The sequence below is a fragment of the Ornithodoros turicata genome, chromosome 2 (assembly GCF_037126465.1).
Source record: "Ornithodoros turicata isolate Travis chromosome 2, ASM3712646v1, whole genome shotgun sequence".
Lineage (NCBI taxonomy): Eukaryota > Metazoa > Arthropoda > Arachnida > Ixodida > Argasidae > Ornithodoros > Ornithodoros turicata.
The window spans coordinates 101,338,770-101,355,994 of NC_088202.1; the positions used below are offsets into that span (position 1 = coordinate 101,338,770).

The window sequence follows — 17,225 nt, forward strand, 5'->3', positions numbered from 1 at the left end:
GAGCCTCATGTGGTACGGCATGTGGCAGTGGAAATGATCTGACAGGGCAAGGGGATATGAAAGCTTATAAAATGAAAAGGAAAAGTCAGCTAGACAAAGGTCGGCTTGCTATTAAAAAAAAAGACAAAATGAAAACAAAGACGAAACCAGATAAATTACAGTCAATGCATGGCGCAACAAATGCTCGACACTGCAGTTGCCCTGATACGTAACAGTGACTTTTACCAGAGCTCTGTGCCAGGCCTACGGGCACACCTGAGTCTCATCACACCACCTGAAATCGTTGGCCCGCACTGACATTTCTTGCGTTCGCTGTGTGAGTGGCATCTTATTTCACCAATGACATTCATCATTTTATTTTTCAGGTATCCCGCGAATAATGACCCGGAAGGATCACGGAAGAGGTCAAAGATATGTTACACCTGAGTGGCCACATATAGGCCTACAACAGACACTTTGCATTGTTTCGCAAAATGACGATGATCCTTTCCAAAGTTTGTATTCTATCATTCCGTGTTCTAGATGTCTAGCCCAAGCTAGGTCCCATGAAGAATACCATGAGAAAATTGAATTGCAGTGTTATTCTTCGTTATGTCATAGTGATCCGCAACTATATGATTTATTCGAATTTGAAAGATTTGTTAATATGTTTAGTCCTGTGGGTTAGCGAACATTTTACCAGCTTGAAAACCTACGTAAACATTGCTTAAGCTGGCGGATTTAGTGGCTCTAAGCTGTTGTGGTGGGAACCAAGAAGCAGTCTTGTGAATTCCTTGCGACATTTTACGCCAAGGCCAGCGTAAAATGATTGCTAAACCCACTTTTCGAACGTTGATTCACTCCGAACAAGGAGGCCAAATAATTTATCAGGCAGTTTCTTCTCCTGTTTAGGCAGAGATCAACGCGAAGGAAAGCAGCATTCATTATTAGTGGTAATTACATGCAACATGTCAATTTTAGTCCAACTGCATGAGTAGCTGACATGTTGAGTTATATGAAAGCTGTCTCGCGTAGTTCATCCGGTGTACCTCGTTTTCTGAATTTTATTTTGATGCCAAAGAATTCTTTATTTCTGATAGGTACATATATATGTATGCGTATGCGCTGGTATAATATATAATATCTATCCCCGTAGCTCTCTCATAAACCATTGTCGATAGCAACAGCTAGTCAGCATGTACAAAGAATAAGTCACAACATGGGGCGTTTACATGATGATTTCACATTTGAAGGACTTGCGCACTACCGTGAAATTGGTTTGATCTATAGTTGTATTTCAGAAGATCCCATTAGTGTAAAACCCATATCTGATTTCTTTCTGTGTCTTTCCCTATTTTGTTTTTGTAAAAGAGATTTACCAACATTCCAGAAAACCGCCCCGTTGAGCGTTGCGTTGTAGAACATTCGTATTTATAATTTTGTGTGCGTTTCTCTTGCTGCTGTTTTGCTATCTGTATACATACATGTATATGTAAAACATGACGACTATTATTTATATTTGCATATCCCATACATAACATTCCACTTCTATTGTGCCTGATGGTGGAGGCCAGCTTCCACCGTGAGTGCTTTCTTAAAATGTCTTGTGTTATCAATGCAAGCTCCAAACTTGTGTGAAGGTTATGCAAATTGTTGAGTCATTTTTTTTAAATTCCTTCTTGCTATCGGTATCCTGGGGACGTTATGGACGGTGAAGATATGTTATTGGAATTCTTTACATAACGCAGCATGATTCGATGTTCATTTTATTGTCTTTTACGTTTTTCTTTGCGTTCGTATGGAGCAGATAGTTGAACAGTCCAGGAAAAAGTTCCAGTTAGCTCCTGATTCGAAGTGGATCGTTCTCCCTAATAGGCGAGTTCTCAGTACGTTGGTGCCCTGAGGAAAATCTACATCTCATTTCATTTCATAAGATATATTTGCTCTTCACATTACAAAGATTTAGTTTATCCTGAATAAACGTCTTTGGCAAAAAACATAACTGCTTTCAACTACCTGCTCAAACCTTCTTTTATTTCGGCCATTTCAAAATTTTTTGTTCAACTGTTAAGTATACTGCTTGCGCGTAACGAATGCTGCATTTCCGATTACTCAAAGAACTTGTAGCCCGTAAATGATTTCGCGTGGTAGCACAAACGCCATTGCGGCACAGAGAGCAGACAGCATCTATAGAGTATATCAGCATCCGCCTTGATAAACGTTACCACTAACTCCTAGATTTTGTCAGCCTTCGATCATGGAGGAATATAGTAACGTCCGCTTACTCTTCGTGTTGCCATTTTATGAAAGGCAGACAATGCCGCCTGCATTTAACCATATGTGGAATCAGTTTTGCTCAAGGACCAATGTTATTGACGCGTTGAATGTACTCCGTGTGAGCTCTTGCAAGTAGCCTCTGACTGATTCCAAAAGGAATATTGTTTAGGACATATTTGGTAGCGACACCTAGTTCTAGTCTTTCGTATTATAGCTTGAATCTCGTCTGGTTCTTCCCCGTTGTTCACTCTTAGTCTGTGTTTAGATGTAGATTCCCCTTCTTGATATATCTCCTCGTAGGCTTCGATTATTCTCAAGCGAGACAAAAACGCATGGCTTCTCGACAGGGGCATGTACAAACTTTCGGAGATGCATATTTTCAGAGCAAACTGTTTGTGAGCAGGTAGTCGATCCTGCGGTTGAGACTTTCCCCTCTGTTTGGGACCCCTTCTCTGCTCCTCTACTGTCAGACACCTATCCATGCGCGCGTCAGTGATGTATGATAGCAATGCATGATCACCTCTTCCCGGCATCACCGCCACCGTACGGCGTTACTTCATCAGGAGGACCAGTTATATCACTTTTTTTGTTGATAATGGCTACTTTTCGTGAGGTTGTTCTATGCAATACACCTTCGCTGGTGATCGTTTGCTACGCAAATTACTTTCTAGCATATAGCTGTGTAACACGTTTTTTATGTAAATTTCTGTAACCCGCGTCACGTAACAACGTTTGCGAACCATGAGCGATAACGTGTGCGGAGAGCCGGTGTCAGAAGTTCTTGAAGTGATTTTTTTAGGACTTGTACAGTTCGGTGATCATCCGGAATGACCTGTATAGCGCTATGCATCTTGCATAGAACCTTTGCGGTTTCACAACTCGATGTCTGCTTGCAGAGCCTAATGCATGCAATAACCATTGTGAACTCACTTCAACCGCTTTGCCTTCCCGTTAGAGAATGACGTCATTCAATCGGACAGCAGCGCTATAATTATAACAGTAATCACAGAAGGACAGAAAGCAAATCTTCATGTTTCATCAAAGTCTTGCATCTGAACTGTTTAATTATTTCAATGGTATGGTGTAATAACTGTGTAATGATATTATGCAATAAGCATTATGTCACTTTCTCGGAAACATGTTATTGTGAGATCGGTCATGGCGATCGAACGTAAGACACGGTGCCCTTCAAATTTTCCCCTGTCTAGATTGGTCAGTGCAGTCCTCAGCTAACAATGCTGTTGCAGGGGTTTGCAGAGTCAAACCACCCCATAATTACTGAGCGGATGCAGTTTTGTAATCGTGCCTGAAATAGGATGATATTCGTTGCGACAGCGTTGCAGTGTAAAGTGCGTTGCAGTGTTTTGTGATGTCATGTGTGCATTCAAAATTATGTGTGCTTTCTCTTTCGTTCTCCTTACCCGCACCAACTTGATCCGACGACTCTACTCGCAAGACCAAACCTAAGAATGGTTCAAAATACTCATGGCACCTCAATCACGGAAGAAGGGATGTCATGTCAATATCGACGCTTCTGTCGTATCACACATCTTTGTGTATATTTGATATGCCTATTGAGCTGCTTGGGTGCAGTAGGAAAAGTGACCCAGGATATAATGACGCGTATCCTTGTCTTAGGGTACCAATTTATCGCTTGCATGTAGCCATCAAACAATGGAAGATACAGCAGGTTTCGCGGGACCACCATTTCCAATCTATGAAAGTTAGCCTTGCAGAGCCAACCACGCCAGCGCGAAAGACCGTGGCGTTTCTATAGACAGATTGCATTACGGATCCTGCATGCAGTATCAGCTTGACCCTACTTTGTAAGTGTTGTGCTTACCAATGTAAACTGCCGTGCCAGTGGACCCCATACAAAACCACGCTTGCTCCTTTCTAAATTTGCTGCACTTTGATGGTTAGGTGTCCGTGGCTGTTAATTTGGAATCGTTTTGGTTGTATGCAACGACTCGTTCTCAGTTTACGTTACACATATGTCCCAGTGACACGCACATGTAGATAAGAGCCCCTTCTATTTATCATACGAACCACGAAAGATAACGCAATAGGCATTGGCCTCAACATTTTTACGCCAACTCAATGACTGTGTGCTTCGAACCATGCATTTTCGTTTCACTTGTTCAATCGTCACACCGTGCCCTGATGAAGTATATTGAAATTTATGCGAGTTTTGTAAAATCAAAAGATTTCCTGTGATAGAAATGCTTTTGTCGTGCACATCACACTAATCATGGATGTGATAATGATTAAACCAATCTACTGGACAGCAATAAAACTAGCTGCGATACATGCAGGTATAAAGATGAGAAAAAGAACTGTGGCGCAATGTAAACTGACAATCCAGCACAACCAGCAAAACGATAACGTGTACAAAAAAACAACAAATGGAACCGGAACGGAAATTTCGTGTGTGCGCGGGTGCGGCATAAAAACAGAACCCCGTCGCATAACGCGTTCAGAACCAACCGCATTTCACAATGTGCCATCGTTCTGTTTCTTCATTTGTCCAAAATGGGGGAGTACACCTTTCTGGGGCAATTAAAATGTATCCAAATACGTTAATTGCCACAAAAAGTCATACGCCTCGCTCTCTCCTCAAATCAGAAGGGCTAACTGTATACGGTTTGCACAGAGTATGTTATGCGGTGATGTCCTGTTCTGTTTAGACCGTGAACTATGAAGGAACAGTTTGGTACAGTGCCCGGGTGACCTCTCGAACCGTTTATGAGTTTCTTGACAGGAAAAATTACAGAAACAGAATTTCAAGTTGCAGATTGCGAAGTCCACATCTTCCGAAGTAAGCTCTTCGAAGTCGTCTGTTTGTGCAGATCAATAATGAAGGAACAGAAGTAGGAATCACCCAACATTTTAACAACAATAAAAATTTTGTGTTTTACCTTTATGTTCTATATATCTTTATTCATTAATTATTTCTCCAAAATGAACTAGCTAATGAATTGGTGCTATTAAAACTCATAAATCGGGTCATTCAAGAACAAAAACTGTATCGACAATTGTGTCGACATAACATAAGATAATAACAGTAAATATTCTTTTCAGACAGCTCAAATGGTTTTCTGTTTAGAGTAGGTCGTGAGGGGTGGCAAAAAGGGCTCAGTAATAGCAATGGTACAAGTTATGTATGCAGTCATCATTTATGGTAATGTATTTAAATGTCAAAACTATATCAAAATTGCTAGCAACGTGTTTCGATGTTGAGTGTGATGCAAGTATGGTGCCCTTATCAATATGTAGAGAATTAAGCACCACAACTCCAGAATACCACATATCATTGCAGACATACATGACTAGAGTGTTCTAGAAGACACAGCAGAGCCAATCAGAGGTGTACAGAGGACAAAATTTTCTTTGACAGAGGGCCGTTGCACTGCAGGTTGCTGTAAACCACTGAAGTGTTGGCAGACTGAGGTAGTCTCGTGAGTGTGAAACAGACGACAATAAAGACATAAGTTGCTGTCTGCAGGGAGCGACTGCAGAAAGTCGAGGCTGACTATGCCTTTTTCGCTTTCCCATGAAACAGCCTCGTTTGTAGAATGAAATATGACCATTGCCGCTATAAGCAACATAGTAAGAGTTTCCAGCACTAAGAGGGTTAGTTTATTTTTCTCAATTAGTGCATTGTCTCAACAAGCTTTTTGCTATGCTCTTCATAGCAGCTCCCAAGGAACAAATGCAAAACATATTTCCCGTCGGCGTGATCCAAACACTGATACTGTCTTTTTCGCCGTTTTGCTTGTGGCTAAACATAGTATGTGGAAATCTTTTTGTGGAAGCAACACCAGCACTTGTTAAGACGAAACACTTAGGTTCATTTTTTATATGCTGCATGGTGAGGTTTCGATGACCATTTTACTCTTGACGACATGACTAGTTTTCCCTTGTCCTGTCTGATGGCTGTCATGGTGAAGTCTTGCTCCCTAACAAGCATATTCATATGTACTAAGGTATATCTATATATATATATATATATATATACTATACATATTTTGTTTTTCTGAAGTCTTTCTCATACCATCTAGAAAAAAGTGTAGGCTGTTTCAGTTGCCTGTTCACGTAGTTCATTTTGGTATAGCCATATTTATTGAGAAGCTTTAAAAATATTTCGTGTATGGAACATACTTTCGTGTGTAGATCTTGAGGCGTACCGAATGTTATGGCGAACCGTCGGCGCGAAAATCGTGATTCCATTTGTGCAGAAGATACTCAATACCCCTTCATTGTGCGAACGAAACCACTGTTCGAAATCGAAAGTATAAACGCGTTTCATACACAAGGAGAAACATGTCACATTGTTTGAACCATTTTCGTGCCTGTCGTTCAAAAATGGCGTTTCGTGTTGGGACAAAATTAAAAGGGGTGCGAATACATAACTGTGACGAGAGGATAGAGAGGTAGGAAGCGAGCTGGTGGTATAGATCCATAACTTAAAAACCCGAGACTGGGGGACAAAAAACGACAACGCAGACAAGACCTTGTCTGTGTTGTCATTTTTTGTCCCCCAGTCTCGGGGTTTTTAAGTTATGGACATAACTGTGGTTTGCTAGGGAAAATTTGAAGACGTTTCCTAGTATAGGAAAGTAATTTACTTACTGAGAATTATCACCAGAACCTTTTGAAGAGACAAAAAAATGTGGCAGCGTTTTGGGTGACTCTGAAGTGTAACAATAATTTGAGATTTATGTCTTACAGACATGTCAACATGGTGGTGAACTACCCGAGTGTCATACTACTAGTGAATATACCGTATTAGAGTACTTTCGAATGTTCGCCCCGATAAAATTGTTTCTTCCCATGATTTCTGTTTTCCGCTTTTGAATTGAAAAAAACAAAAAACAAAAAAAAACATTGTAGGTATGTATCAATTTTGTAAGATCTTAGTGTGTGTTGTTTTGTGCGAACGCGTATACCAAGAGTGTTGACGCCTTATAAGTGCTTATTACAGTGATGACGTCAGTCTTTTGCTGAATAATTTCTACACACCAACAACAATGATTCCGTCCATAATGGCCTCCCGTATTCCGGGATGTGCCGCTCTGGTTGCCTAGAGTGAACTCTCTCTCTCCTTTCCTTCTCTCTCTCTCCTTTGATCCCTTTCTCGTCTCTTCAGCGTCTTCAGCGGCTTGCTTCAGTGTTATGCTGCTGAAGCTGGGAGGCTCTAGGCCAGATACAGCTGCATATTCCTTGTGAGTGTGTTTGTAAAGTATTGCAGTTTGTTGTATCTGAGGGAGAAAAGAGTTCACCTTACTGTCGATGCAGTAGTTTTTCTATGTAGAGTCATTGTTAACAATACTTGCTGTCTTGTGGTCGTGAATGGTGGTTTCTAAAATCAAGAGCGGTTAGTTTTGATGCAGTGCATGGAGAACACGTCGTTTTAGTGCTCTAATTTGGCCTAGTTTTTGCGCGTGTAAACATGTAAGGTTGCTGTGTAGCTGGCATAGTGTTTGCTGTGAATTGTGCTTTGGGTGACTGCCAAAATGTCTTTACTTGGCGATTGTCAATATGATCTCTTCGAAGTTTACGACACTATGTCAGTCAATTAAACGATGCAACCATCGCCAACTTGTGAATCTGTTCCTCATTTGCAAACTGCAGATGCCCAATCACTACTGATTCATGACTAGGCGAGCAATAAAACTGCGCAGTCAAAAAGTTAAGTTTGTTTTTGGTTTTAGTCAGCATCAATAACAATACCTGCAAGTCAATATTTCCGAACTATAGTGGTGATTGGACACGTACGGTTATACTTCCACTAACTACTAACACTGTCTAGTCCGGCTCTCATTAGTGATTGGAATAAAAGTATGCTGACTCTGTCTGACCACTTGAGCGCCATTGAGAGCATATAATTTCTATTGGAAGGAGCATCTGGAACTTCACCGCTACACACTATTTCAACAGATGTTTTCATCACAGTGACGTGTATATGCAAATGCAGTAGACTCCGGTCTTTTTGTATCTTATGTGATGTGATGCAGGTCAAGAAAAAAATATGCTCTTGCTTGAAACCGTGACTCAGCAGTGGTTGCCGACACTGATGTTGTTCGAACTTTCGTAGAGGATCCAAGTACAAGGTGGCGTACGATAATAGTGTGTCAAGAGAGTTGAACGTACTGACATGATGTATAGCGAGAAACTTTAGGTGCTTCTGAATAAAATATACTAAAGCATCGCCAGGTGTGAGGTGCGTTACATAGGAGACAGAGTCAAAAAGCACCATTAATGTGTCAATAAAAGATAAACCTATCTAATAAAGAGGCGTGGCAGATGTATTGTTATGATATCACGCTGGAGGCACCAGTGCAGGTGGGTCAGTCTGATTCATACATAAGAAAGATGACGTCCGAAAACAAGTCAAGGATGTCAATCCCTCCTGGGCGCATGCACGTCGTAGGCGTGGAACGCAGTTATGCGATCTGGGGACACCAACAGTTGTTCTTCGGAAGACGACGAGTCATGTGAAGATACAAGTGTACCGCTTCACAAGTTCTATGGGGCAGCACGTACATGAAGCGTAAAAGTGAAGCGCCAACCCAAGGGGAAAAACAACGTTGTCAAAGTGCCGGGCCGACGTATGCTTTCGACCTAAAAGTCGTTGGACTGTGCTTGAAAAAAAGTTGGGCAAGCTTGGGATAGACATCCCCAAGGGGAAAAACAATGTCGGCACAAAGTCGGCCCAATGTACAGTGTCAGACTAGGGTTGTCGGCCCGACCTACGTCGGGGATTGACATTGGCCTAACGTGGAGCCTAATCTGCTGGAGGTTGGGTCAACGTATATGGCCGACCTAAACGACATAAGCCTAAGGTAGTGACAGCATAAAACCAAGATTGGTTGCAGCTTGGGGTCTCCCTGGCTTCACCCTAGCCAGCAATCTATTTTTATTGATGGACCGACCACTGGCCCCATAGTCACAGAGCAGTAGGCCCGACGTTGGATGGACGTTATTCATATTCAAATGCCTCGCGGCGTAGGGTAACGATTTATCATCCTTTGTTTGTTGCTGGTATTTTCCACAACGGACAGTGAGCACGCCGTTTTAAAGCACAGAAATTTCCCACAATGGAACAGCGTTTCAAAGTGCAAAAAATATAGAGAGGGAGATCATAAAAGCTCGCAATATGCCCGAGACCACAAGAATCAAACAGCTCACAAAGAAAAGCAATTGCGTTTCTTGTATAGCGAACTCTTGGATGGGACAAGTGTAAGCATTTCTTCCCCAAAGAAGAACATATACTATATATAGGTTGTCTCGCGAGCTTCCACAAATTCGAGAGTCCTGTTCGCGTGTGAGTCAAAACGAATGAGCCGACGTTGGTGTTGTTTGAGTCAAAATGAAGGGTGAGGTGTCTAAGTTTAATTCAACGCGTACACAAACAACACTGAAATGAGGAATTGCTGGTCGTATTAGCTCACCATGATGATAACGTCTCTGTTTCTTACTGGTGGTGAAAGGGATCGCCGTTTCTTACTGCTTTTGGTTCGAGACAATCTCTTGGCCAATCGAAAGTCGAACTTATGCAGTGCTATCCCAATTGAAATTGGCCGACGGCCGACTGTCGGCAGAAAGTCGGGGACCAGTTGGCAGCCAACTAAGTGGAGCAGCCAACTAAGTGGGCCAGCCAGTCATGTTCTAACGTCTGGCCAACGTTAAAGGTACTATAAAGCAGTCGAGGTGGAACCTATGCAATCATCATGACGTGAGAGTGCTAGACTCAAAGGTTCAGCACAACAAGTAATATGCGCAGGAGTTTACTCTAAGTATTTTTAATTTGTAAATAAAAAAGCAGTCAAGAATGTCGGGGCGACGCCTGGTGGGAAGAACTCCTCAATTTGTCAAGCAACCCTGTAAACAAGGAGACCGATAAACAGATGGCTTTCCTGTTGGGATTTGCAAATACTACCTTTTGAGAAAATGTAATTTGTGTGAAAGAAAATACACAAAAGCCGAATCTTGCACTCAGTAGCTAAACGTCTATACCTGGGCCTTGTTTCAGCACCGTGGCGCTGCTATCGTACGTCGCTCTGTTTGGCCCAGAGTCGTGCGCATGAGACATTTTCGCCGCCGTACTTGGCGGAGTTGGCGTTTCGTCGGTCTGCTACGCCACAGTGTTGGCAGTAGATTTAAATTTCCATTTTTTCGGGAGCTATAACGTTTATGTGAGAAAATGTTGCGGCATTTTATTGCTGAGGACGTGCACAATTCAGGGCACACAAAACATCAGGTTGCACCTCGACTGCTTTATAGTACCTTTAACTGCCAACTACGTCGGGGAGGACCTGGCCAATGACGTTGGGCCAACAGCCCATGCCTACGGGACGCCACCGTAGCTTGCCGTCAGTCGGTTACCGAACTCATCTTCACGTAGTACCAAGGTAAGTGGCCAATGATGTCTCTTGATGACGATTTCAATCAGTTGTCGGGGGTGCACATATTACCTAAGACTGAGACAGTCACGTAGACTCTGTTGTAGTCGTTGAAACTGTCACGGAAGAGCCATATACGCCATATGAAAAAAGAGAAAGGGTCCTCTAACTCACGGCACGCATACAAGTCAGAAATTGGTATTGGTTTCGAATTCTGTAAGTGTGATGTCGCCTAAAATTGTTGAAACGCAACACGCGACAACTGTTAACTTTTAAGCATGTTAGACAGGTTTTATAAACCGCATTTTGCGTGAAAAATCCTCGTCTTTGTCTTTATTGCGGTACGAAAGCCAGCCAACAGTTGCGAAAATGGTATCTATACGTTATAAAACAATACTTCCCTTGCAAAAATGGATTGGGGCTTTATTCAGCATCAGCTGAATGCCACAACATGCCATTGTTGTGGCATGTATATTTAATGTACAAATAACGAAGTACAGCCCAAGTGGAAATTGATGACTGCCAACCATCGGCCAGTGTTCGGTTTTGGTCGGCAAGCGACTAAGTCGGCCACTGCAACTTGGACCAACATCGGTCTGATGTCGCTCACTGTGGTGGTTGGTGAACGACGTTGGGCTGAGAACGTTGTGCGACGTGTTGCGGGCATGCTATTGAGAGTTCGGCATAATAAAGACTGGCCAATGTCGGCCCTAGGCTGCAAACGAACCCGAAAACAATGCAGCTACTACTCGTAACAAAAAGAAAGAAAATACGATTTGACCGTTGGCAAAAAGTCGGATGACAGTTGGCCAACAACTCTTTCGGCCAGCCAACGTTGGCGCAATGTTGCATAGTGATAGGCAGAGCGAGGTTTGGCAAGCCGTCGGCCAGAGGGCAGATCTGTACCAAGAAACGAGCTCGTTGGCCGAGCACTTGTCAAGCACGGCTCGGTTGGCCAGCCAAGCTCTTGCCAAGCTTGGTTCCGTCTCGGTATGTTGCCTCAGGGAGAGGGAAACGCGAAATGGTGTAGCACTGCATAAGTTCAACTTTCGATTGGCCAAATGATTGTCTCAAACCAAAAGCAGTAAGAAACAGAGACATTATCTTTATGGTGAGCTAATACGACAAGCAATTCCTCATTTCAGTGTTGTTTGTGTACGCATCAAATTAAACTTAGACACCTCACCCTTCATTTTGACTCACACGCGAGCAGGACTCTCGAATTTGTGGAAGCTCGCGAGACAAACCTATGCATAGTATCTGCTGTTCTTCCTCAGGAAAGAAATGCAATTTCTTTTCTTTATACTGACCTGTTTGATCTAGTGATCTCGGGCATATTGCGAGCTTTTACGATTCTCCCCCTACGCCGCGAGACAATTGAGTATGAATACGAGCGACGCCACAGGACTGCTTTGGCCTAACTTGACAGAATGCAGGCTGGCCAATGCTTGGCAAGTCACTGGCCAAGGTACAGATCCGTGTCAACAGACAAGTTTGTTATCCGATCATGCACCGACCAAGGCCGAGTAGGCCAGCCTAGTTATTGCCAAGATTGGCCCAACCTTTTTTGCAAGGACGGCCCAACGACTTTTAGGTGGGAAGCACACGTAGGCCCGGCATTTTGCCGACGTTGTTTTTCTCCTTGGCGGGCAGCCAAAGCTGCATGTTGCGGCGCGCTGCTTAATAGTTGGGTCATACATTTTTTTGCAACGGGCCGTGGTTGGCCCATGCACAGGTGTTGTTCCATGGGCCAGACATCTGTCAGGTCGGCCCTCTACATTGGCCCGAGCTTGTGCCGGCTAAGTCGGCCCGAATGAGGCCATTGTTAATCCCCAACCTTGGCCCAAGCTTTTTTTTGCAAGCTTCGCCCGACAACTCTTAGGTTGGAAGCAGACGTCGGCCCAGTGTTTCGCCAATATTGCTTTTCCCGCTGGGAGGTAGCGTTGTCACGCAAAATTTCTCACTGGGCCGTGATAGGGCCATATATGGGTCAGCGTTGGTCAGGTTGGCCAGAAAGGTTGGCCCTATGTTGGTGGCCAATGGATGGCCAGTCTCAGGCCATTGTCAGTCCCCAAGCTCGGCCCAACCATGTTGTCTTAGCTTGGGCCAAGGTTGGCTTAGTTGGCCAACTCCTCTCAGCCGACCTTGGGCCAAGCACGTTTTTTCACTTGGGACACCATTCCGCGTTTCTCTCTCCCCAAGGAAACATACCAAGATTGGACCAAGCTTGGCAAGAGTTTGGCTAGCAAACCTAGCCGTACTTGGCAAGTGCTTGGCCAGCGAGCTCGTTCTTGGTACAGGTCTGCCCCCTGGCCGACGGCTTGCCAAACCTCGCTCTGCCTATCACTATGCAACATTGCGCCAACGTTGACTGGCCGAAAAAAATCGTTGGCCAACTGTCATCAGACATTTTGCCAACCGTCAAAGCGTCTTTTCTTCTTTCTTTTGTTTGTCTCGAGTAGCAGCTGCATTGTTTTCGGGTTTGTTTGCAGTGCAAGGCCGACATTGGCACGCCTATATTATGAAAAACTCTCAATAGCACGCCCGCGAATCGCCGCACAACGTCGTTCACCAACAACTGTGAGCGACATCATACTGACGTTGGTCCAAGGTTCCATGGCCGACTAAGTCACATGCCGACCAAAAGCCTACCACTGGCCGATGGTTGACAGTCGGCACTTTCCACTTGGGTAGAGAACCGGATATAGTATAAATCTCGTGATATGTATTGCTATTACCGAAAAAAGATCGTCTGTCCGTTCTTTTCGGTGAATCTCTTCGCCACGACCACCCGATGTTGGCCAGACGATTCATATGCAAGGCTTTAACGACACGTCAACAAGGTGTGAGGGCGTGCTGTGGGGCCAGCGTCTGTTGACCAACATACTGTGTTAGTGACATTGGCCTATGCTTGTTTTAATCATTCTTGGCCGATGAAGTCGTTTGCCGACCGACTGCCGATGACCGGCCGATCATCGGTAGTCGGCAAATTCCCTTTGGGTTGGTCTTACACGGCACGACTTAATACCGCCAACCTTGGACCAATGTAGCAGACCGACCTATAAGACATGGGGCCAAGACCAGTGTAGAACCAGTGTAGAACCAGTGAAGTCTGGGCAGTAGCCGCCCATTAGTAGGAAGACAGCGGCCCATGTATTAACAGCAGCGATGGGCCAACTATGGACCACTTGTAGTAAGGAGCAGGGCCCATGAATTAACAGCAGCGATGGGCCAACTATAGACCCACTTGTAGTAAAGAGCAGAATCCATAGTTATGCAGTACTCTGATCTCACTGCAGTACGGTACCATGCAGCTTTCGATGCCATCCTATGGCATTCCCTCAGTGTCAGTCATAGAGGCATAAAATCGCCACACGAGAATAAAAAGAAAAAAAAAACACACTTTGGCTCTCACGAAACCGATTCACAATTGCCAGTAACTGGAAGCAGATTCACAAGTAAGGTGGGTTAGGCGACACTTGTGTAGCGATATCCGACACGTGCCAGAGGGTAGACTGCAACCATCTGGGATTTTTTAACGTGCAACCGAAACCATAGACACAGGGTGTTCGAAGCGAAGGCCCACATTGCTACCGTCCTAAACCTGGATCGAACCCGCGAGCTTGAGCTCCTGTCATACCAAGGGCGTTCTGAAGTTAATCTTCATCTCGTCTCAAAATAATTTTGCAAGCGCAAGAAATTGATTCGGATACGTTGAATTCGGAATCCGACAAAGACAGCGTCTTTTCTTTCCTTTTTCGTTTCGAGTTGCAGCTGCGTTGTTTTCGAGTTTGTTTGCAGTGCGGGGCCGATATTGGCCCGCCTTTATTATGTCGACACCTCAATAGCACGCCTGCAACACGTGCTCACAGCTTCTCGGCCCAACGCCGTTTGCCATACCAGCACCGTGAGCGACATTAGACCGACGTTGGTCCAAGGTGCAGTGACCGACAAAGTCGTTTGCCGACCAAAAAACCACCACTGGACGACGGTCGGTAGTCAGCAATTTCCACTTTGGAAGTCTGTCTGACGCAGCAGGCTCACGCCACACAATCACAAGTGCAATGGCGGGTTGCACAATCGGCGTGGTTCTAGAGGACTGAAGATATCCCAAGCAAGCAATGGCCGATGGCCGACGGTTGGCAGAAAGTCGGATGACAGCTGGCCATCGACACCTTCGGCCAGCCAACGTTGGCGCAATGTTGCATAGTGATAGGAAAAGCGAAGTTTAGACAGAGCCGTACCAAGAAATGAGCTCATTGGCCAAGCACTTGCCAAGCACGGCTAGGTTGGCAGGCCAAGCTCTTGCAGCTTGGTCCAATCTCGGTATGTCGCCTTGGGGAGAGGGTAACGCGGAATGGTGTAGCAGTGCATAAGTTTGGCTTTCGATGAACCAAGTGAATGTCTCAAACCAAAAGCAGCAAGAAACAGAGACGTTACCTTCATGGTGAGTTAATACGACAAGCAATTCATCATTTCAGTGTTATTTGTGCACACATCGAATTAAACTAGGGTAGGTGCATACATCGCAGTTGTCTTTTTACTGCTTCGTCGGTTGATTCCTGACAACAATATTCATTACCTTGCTTGGTTCGTCCTTCTTGCAACAAGTGACGTGTTTGCTGCGAGGTGGTTGAGGTGAGCAGACGGCGTCGAGAGCGAGGTCAGCGGACAACGAGAGGCAGGGGGAGAGGTAGGCAGGCTTGACGCGGTCGAGAGAGACAGTGTCTTGCTTGCCGTTGATCTTTATTCCCACAGTCAGAGGCGGAGAGTTTTCATTTTCCCAGGGGGGGGCAAGGGCGCACCGCGAAATAAGTACTCTCGCGGGGGGGGGGGGGGGATATGTTTATTAAGAAAGAAAAGAAAGGTAAACCAGATGGATGTCGGTGTGTTATTCCAAAAGAAAGAGTGAAATGGGGAAGACAAAAAAGGCAAAGAAAAAAGAAAGCAAAAGAAAACACAAGACGGAAAGAAAAGGAAAAGAAAAATGAAGAACACAAAACTAAAGCTGAAGAATCACACACTCTGATGGGATCTTATGATGTATGCAGAACTGGTATAGAAATAAGAGGAAGGAAGAACAGAAAAAAAGAAAAAAAAGAGAGAACGTAAACAGTGAACATGTGCAGAACTGAAGGCATTACGCCTCTGAAAACTGAGTGCAAGAGGAACAAAATGCACTGAATCCTTGGTGTTTGACCCGAAATGCGCGCAATGTTATGAATATGGTCAATGAAATGGAGCAGCGGGAGTTGAACCCGCTCCCAACGAATATGCGTTCCGAAGATTCTACCGTTACACCTCACTGGCAGCTGCTGGTACTTTTTCGACTGCTTCGTTTCATTGATCTGATTGCTTTGGGCGAAATTCAAGCTTCTCATTGCTTTGGGCGAAATTCAAGCTATGTGTTGTGTCATCCTCTGTGTTTCTTCCCCTCACCTTCTACTGTGATAATGAGTATGGTGGGAGGATACATATTTTACGAATTGCAAGATACATTTTTGGGGTTAGTTCCTCTTCGCTCTTTTGACCCGGGCGCGCCGAGCCCCAAAGGTTGGTGTCAGTCTCTTAGCGGGACTTCCCGGGGGAGGCGGCGCCCCCCCTAGTTCATGTTCCGGGGGGGCAAGGGCCCTCGCGCCCCCCCGTAGTCGGCGCCTATGCCCACAGTATTCGGTGTCCTCGACAGAATCAGGTAGGGGTCGGGTAGTGCGGTGTCAGCGGCGGCTTGACACGCCCGGTTCGTGCAAAAACATGAGTCGCAGCAGTTAGGTCTTGACTGACGAAAATTGTGTGCCATGTCGGCATCCGTGGCGGGACAGGGTGACGTGCCGAAATAAATTCTTCAGGCTTTGAACATAGTCGCTGTGGGATTGACGAGGTTGATCATCGCTTGGTGTGAGGATCAGCAGGAAGGTGCAACGGAGAACCATAAACGAGTTCTGCGGGGCACACTAGAGATCTTGCTTTACCGCAAGTATCTTGCGCGAGATCTTGCTTTACCTTATCCCGAGCAACGCAAAGGGAAGGCGTTGAGCCCAGTGTGAAGGGTTGGCTTGAGCAGTGAGGGTAACCTTCAACTGGCGATGTAGCTTTTCAACTAATCTATTTGCTGCAGGATGGGAGGCTGTTGTGTGGATATGGCGAGTACCTAGGGGTCTCCGTTCCGGAGTCGCGGTTCAGAGGCACCGAGGCGCGGTTGAGGAGTACACCGAGAGGCAAGACTGGACTTTGCCTTACGCTACGCGAAGTGTGACCCCGCGCAGTGGAGCCACGTGCTGTTTAATGATAAGGCAATGTTTAGTACGAAGTGGTCCCAGAGGTGGCGGGTTTGGCGTCCTCCTAACTGCAGGTAATACCTTGAGAGTCCGCGCCTGCTTCGAGACGGCCGTATTCATTTTTTTTTCCTTTTCAGATATCTACCCCAGTACGTTCACAGCGTGGTCTCCAGTGGACGGCACTCCGTGAGCGTGTGGGGTGCCCCTTCGCACCAGGGCTTGGGGCCTCTTGTCCGCCTAGACGACCGCTTCAACGGAGCAGCATACGTTAGAATCATCGAAGATCATC

At 45.1% G+C, this 17,225-nt stretch overlaps 1 protein-coding gene and 1 long non-coding RNA gene across 9 annotated transcripts in view; one reads left to right on the top strand and one right to left on the bottom strand.

Annotated features, from left to right (window-relative positions):
• Positions 1-8,467, top strand: part of LOC135385849 (RNA-binding protein with multiple splicing 2-like) — a 202,278-nt gene extending 193,811 nt beyond the window's left edge. For all 6 annotated transcript variants that reach the window (XR_010420516.1, XM_064615416.1, XM_064615421.1 and 3 more), the window contains one exon: positions 366-8,467. Coding sequence is in view for 5 of the 6 variants with exons in the window: in XM_064615421.1 (XP_064471491.1) it covers positions 366-426 (61 nt within the window). In the remaining variant the exon portion in view is untranslated. The remainder of the gene's footprint in view (positions 1-365) is intronic.
• LOC135385851 (uncharacterized) overlaps positions 1-17,225 on the bottom strand; it is a 112,230-nt gene that overhangs the window by 70,921 nt on the left and 24,084 nt on the right. The gene's annotated exons all lie outside the window — the stretch shown is intronic.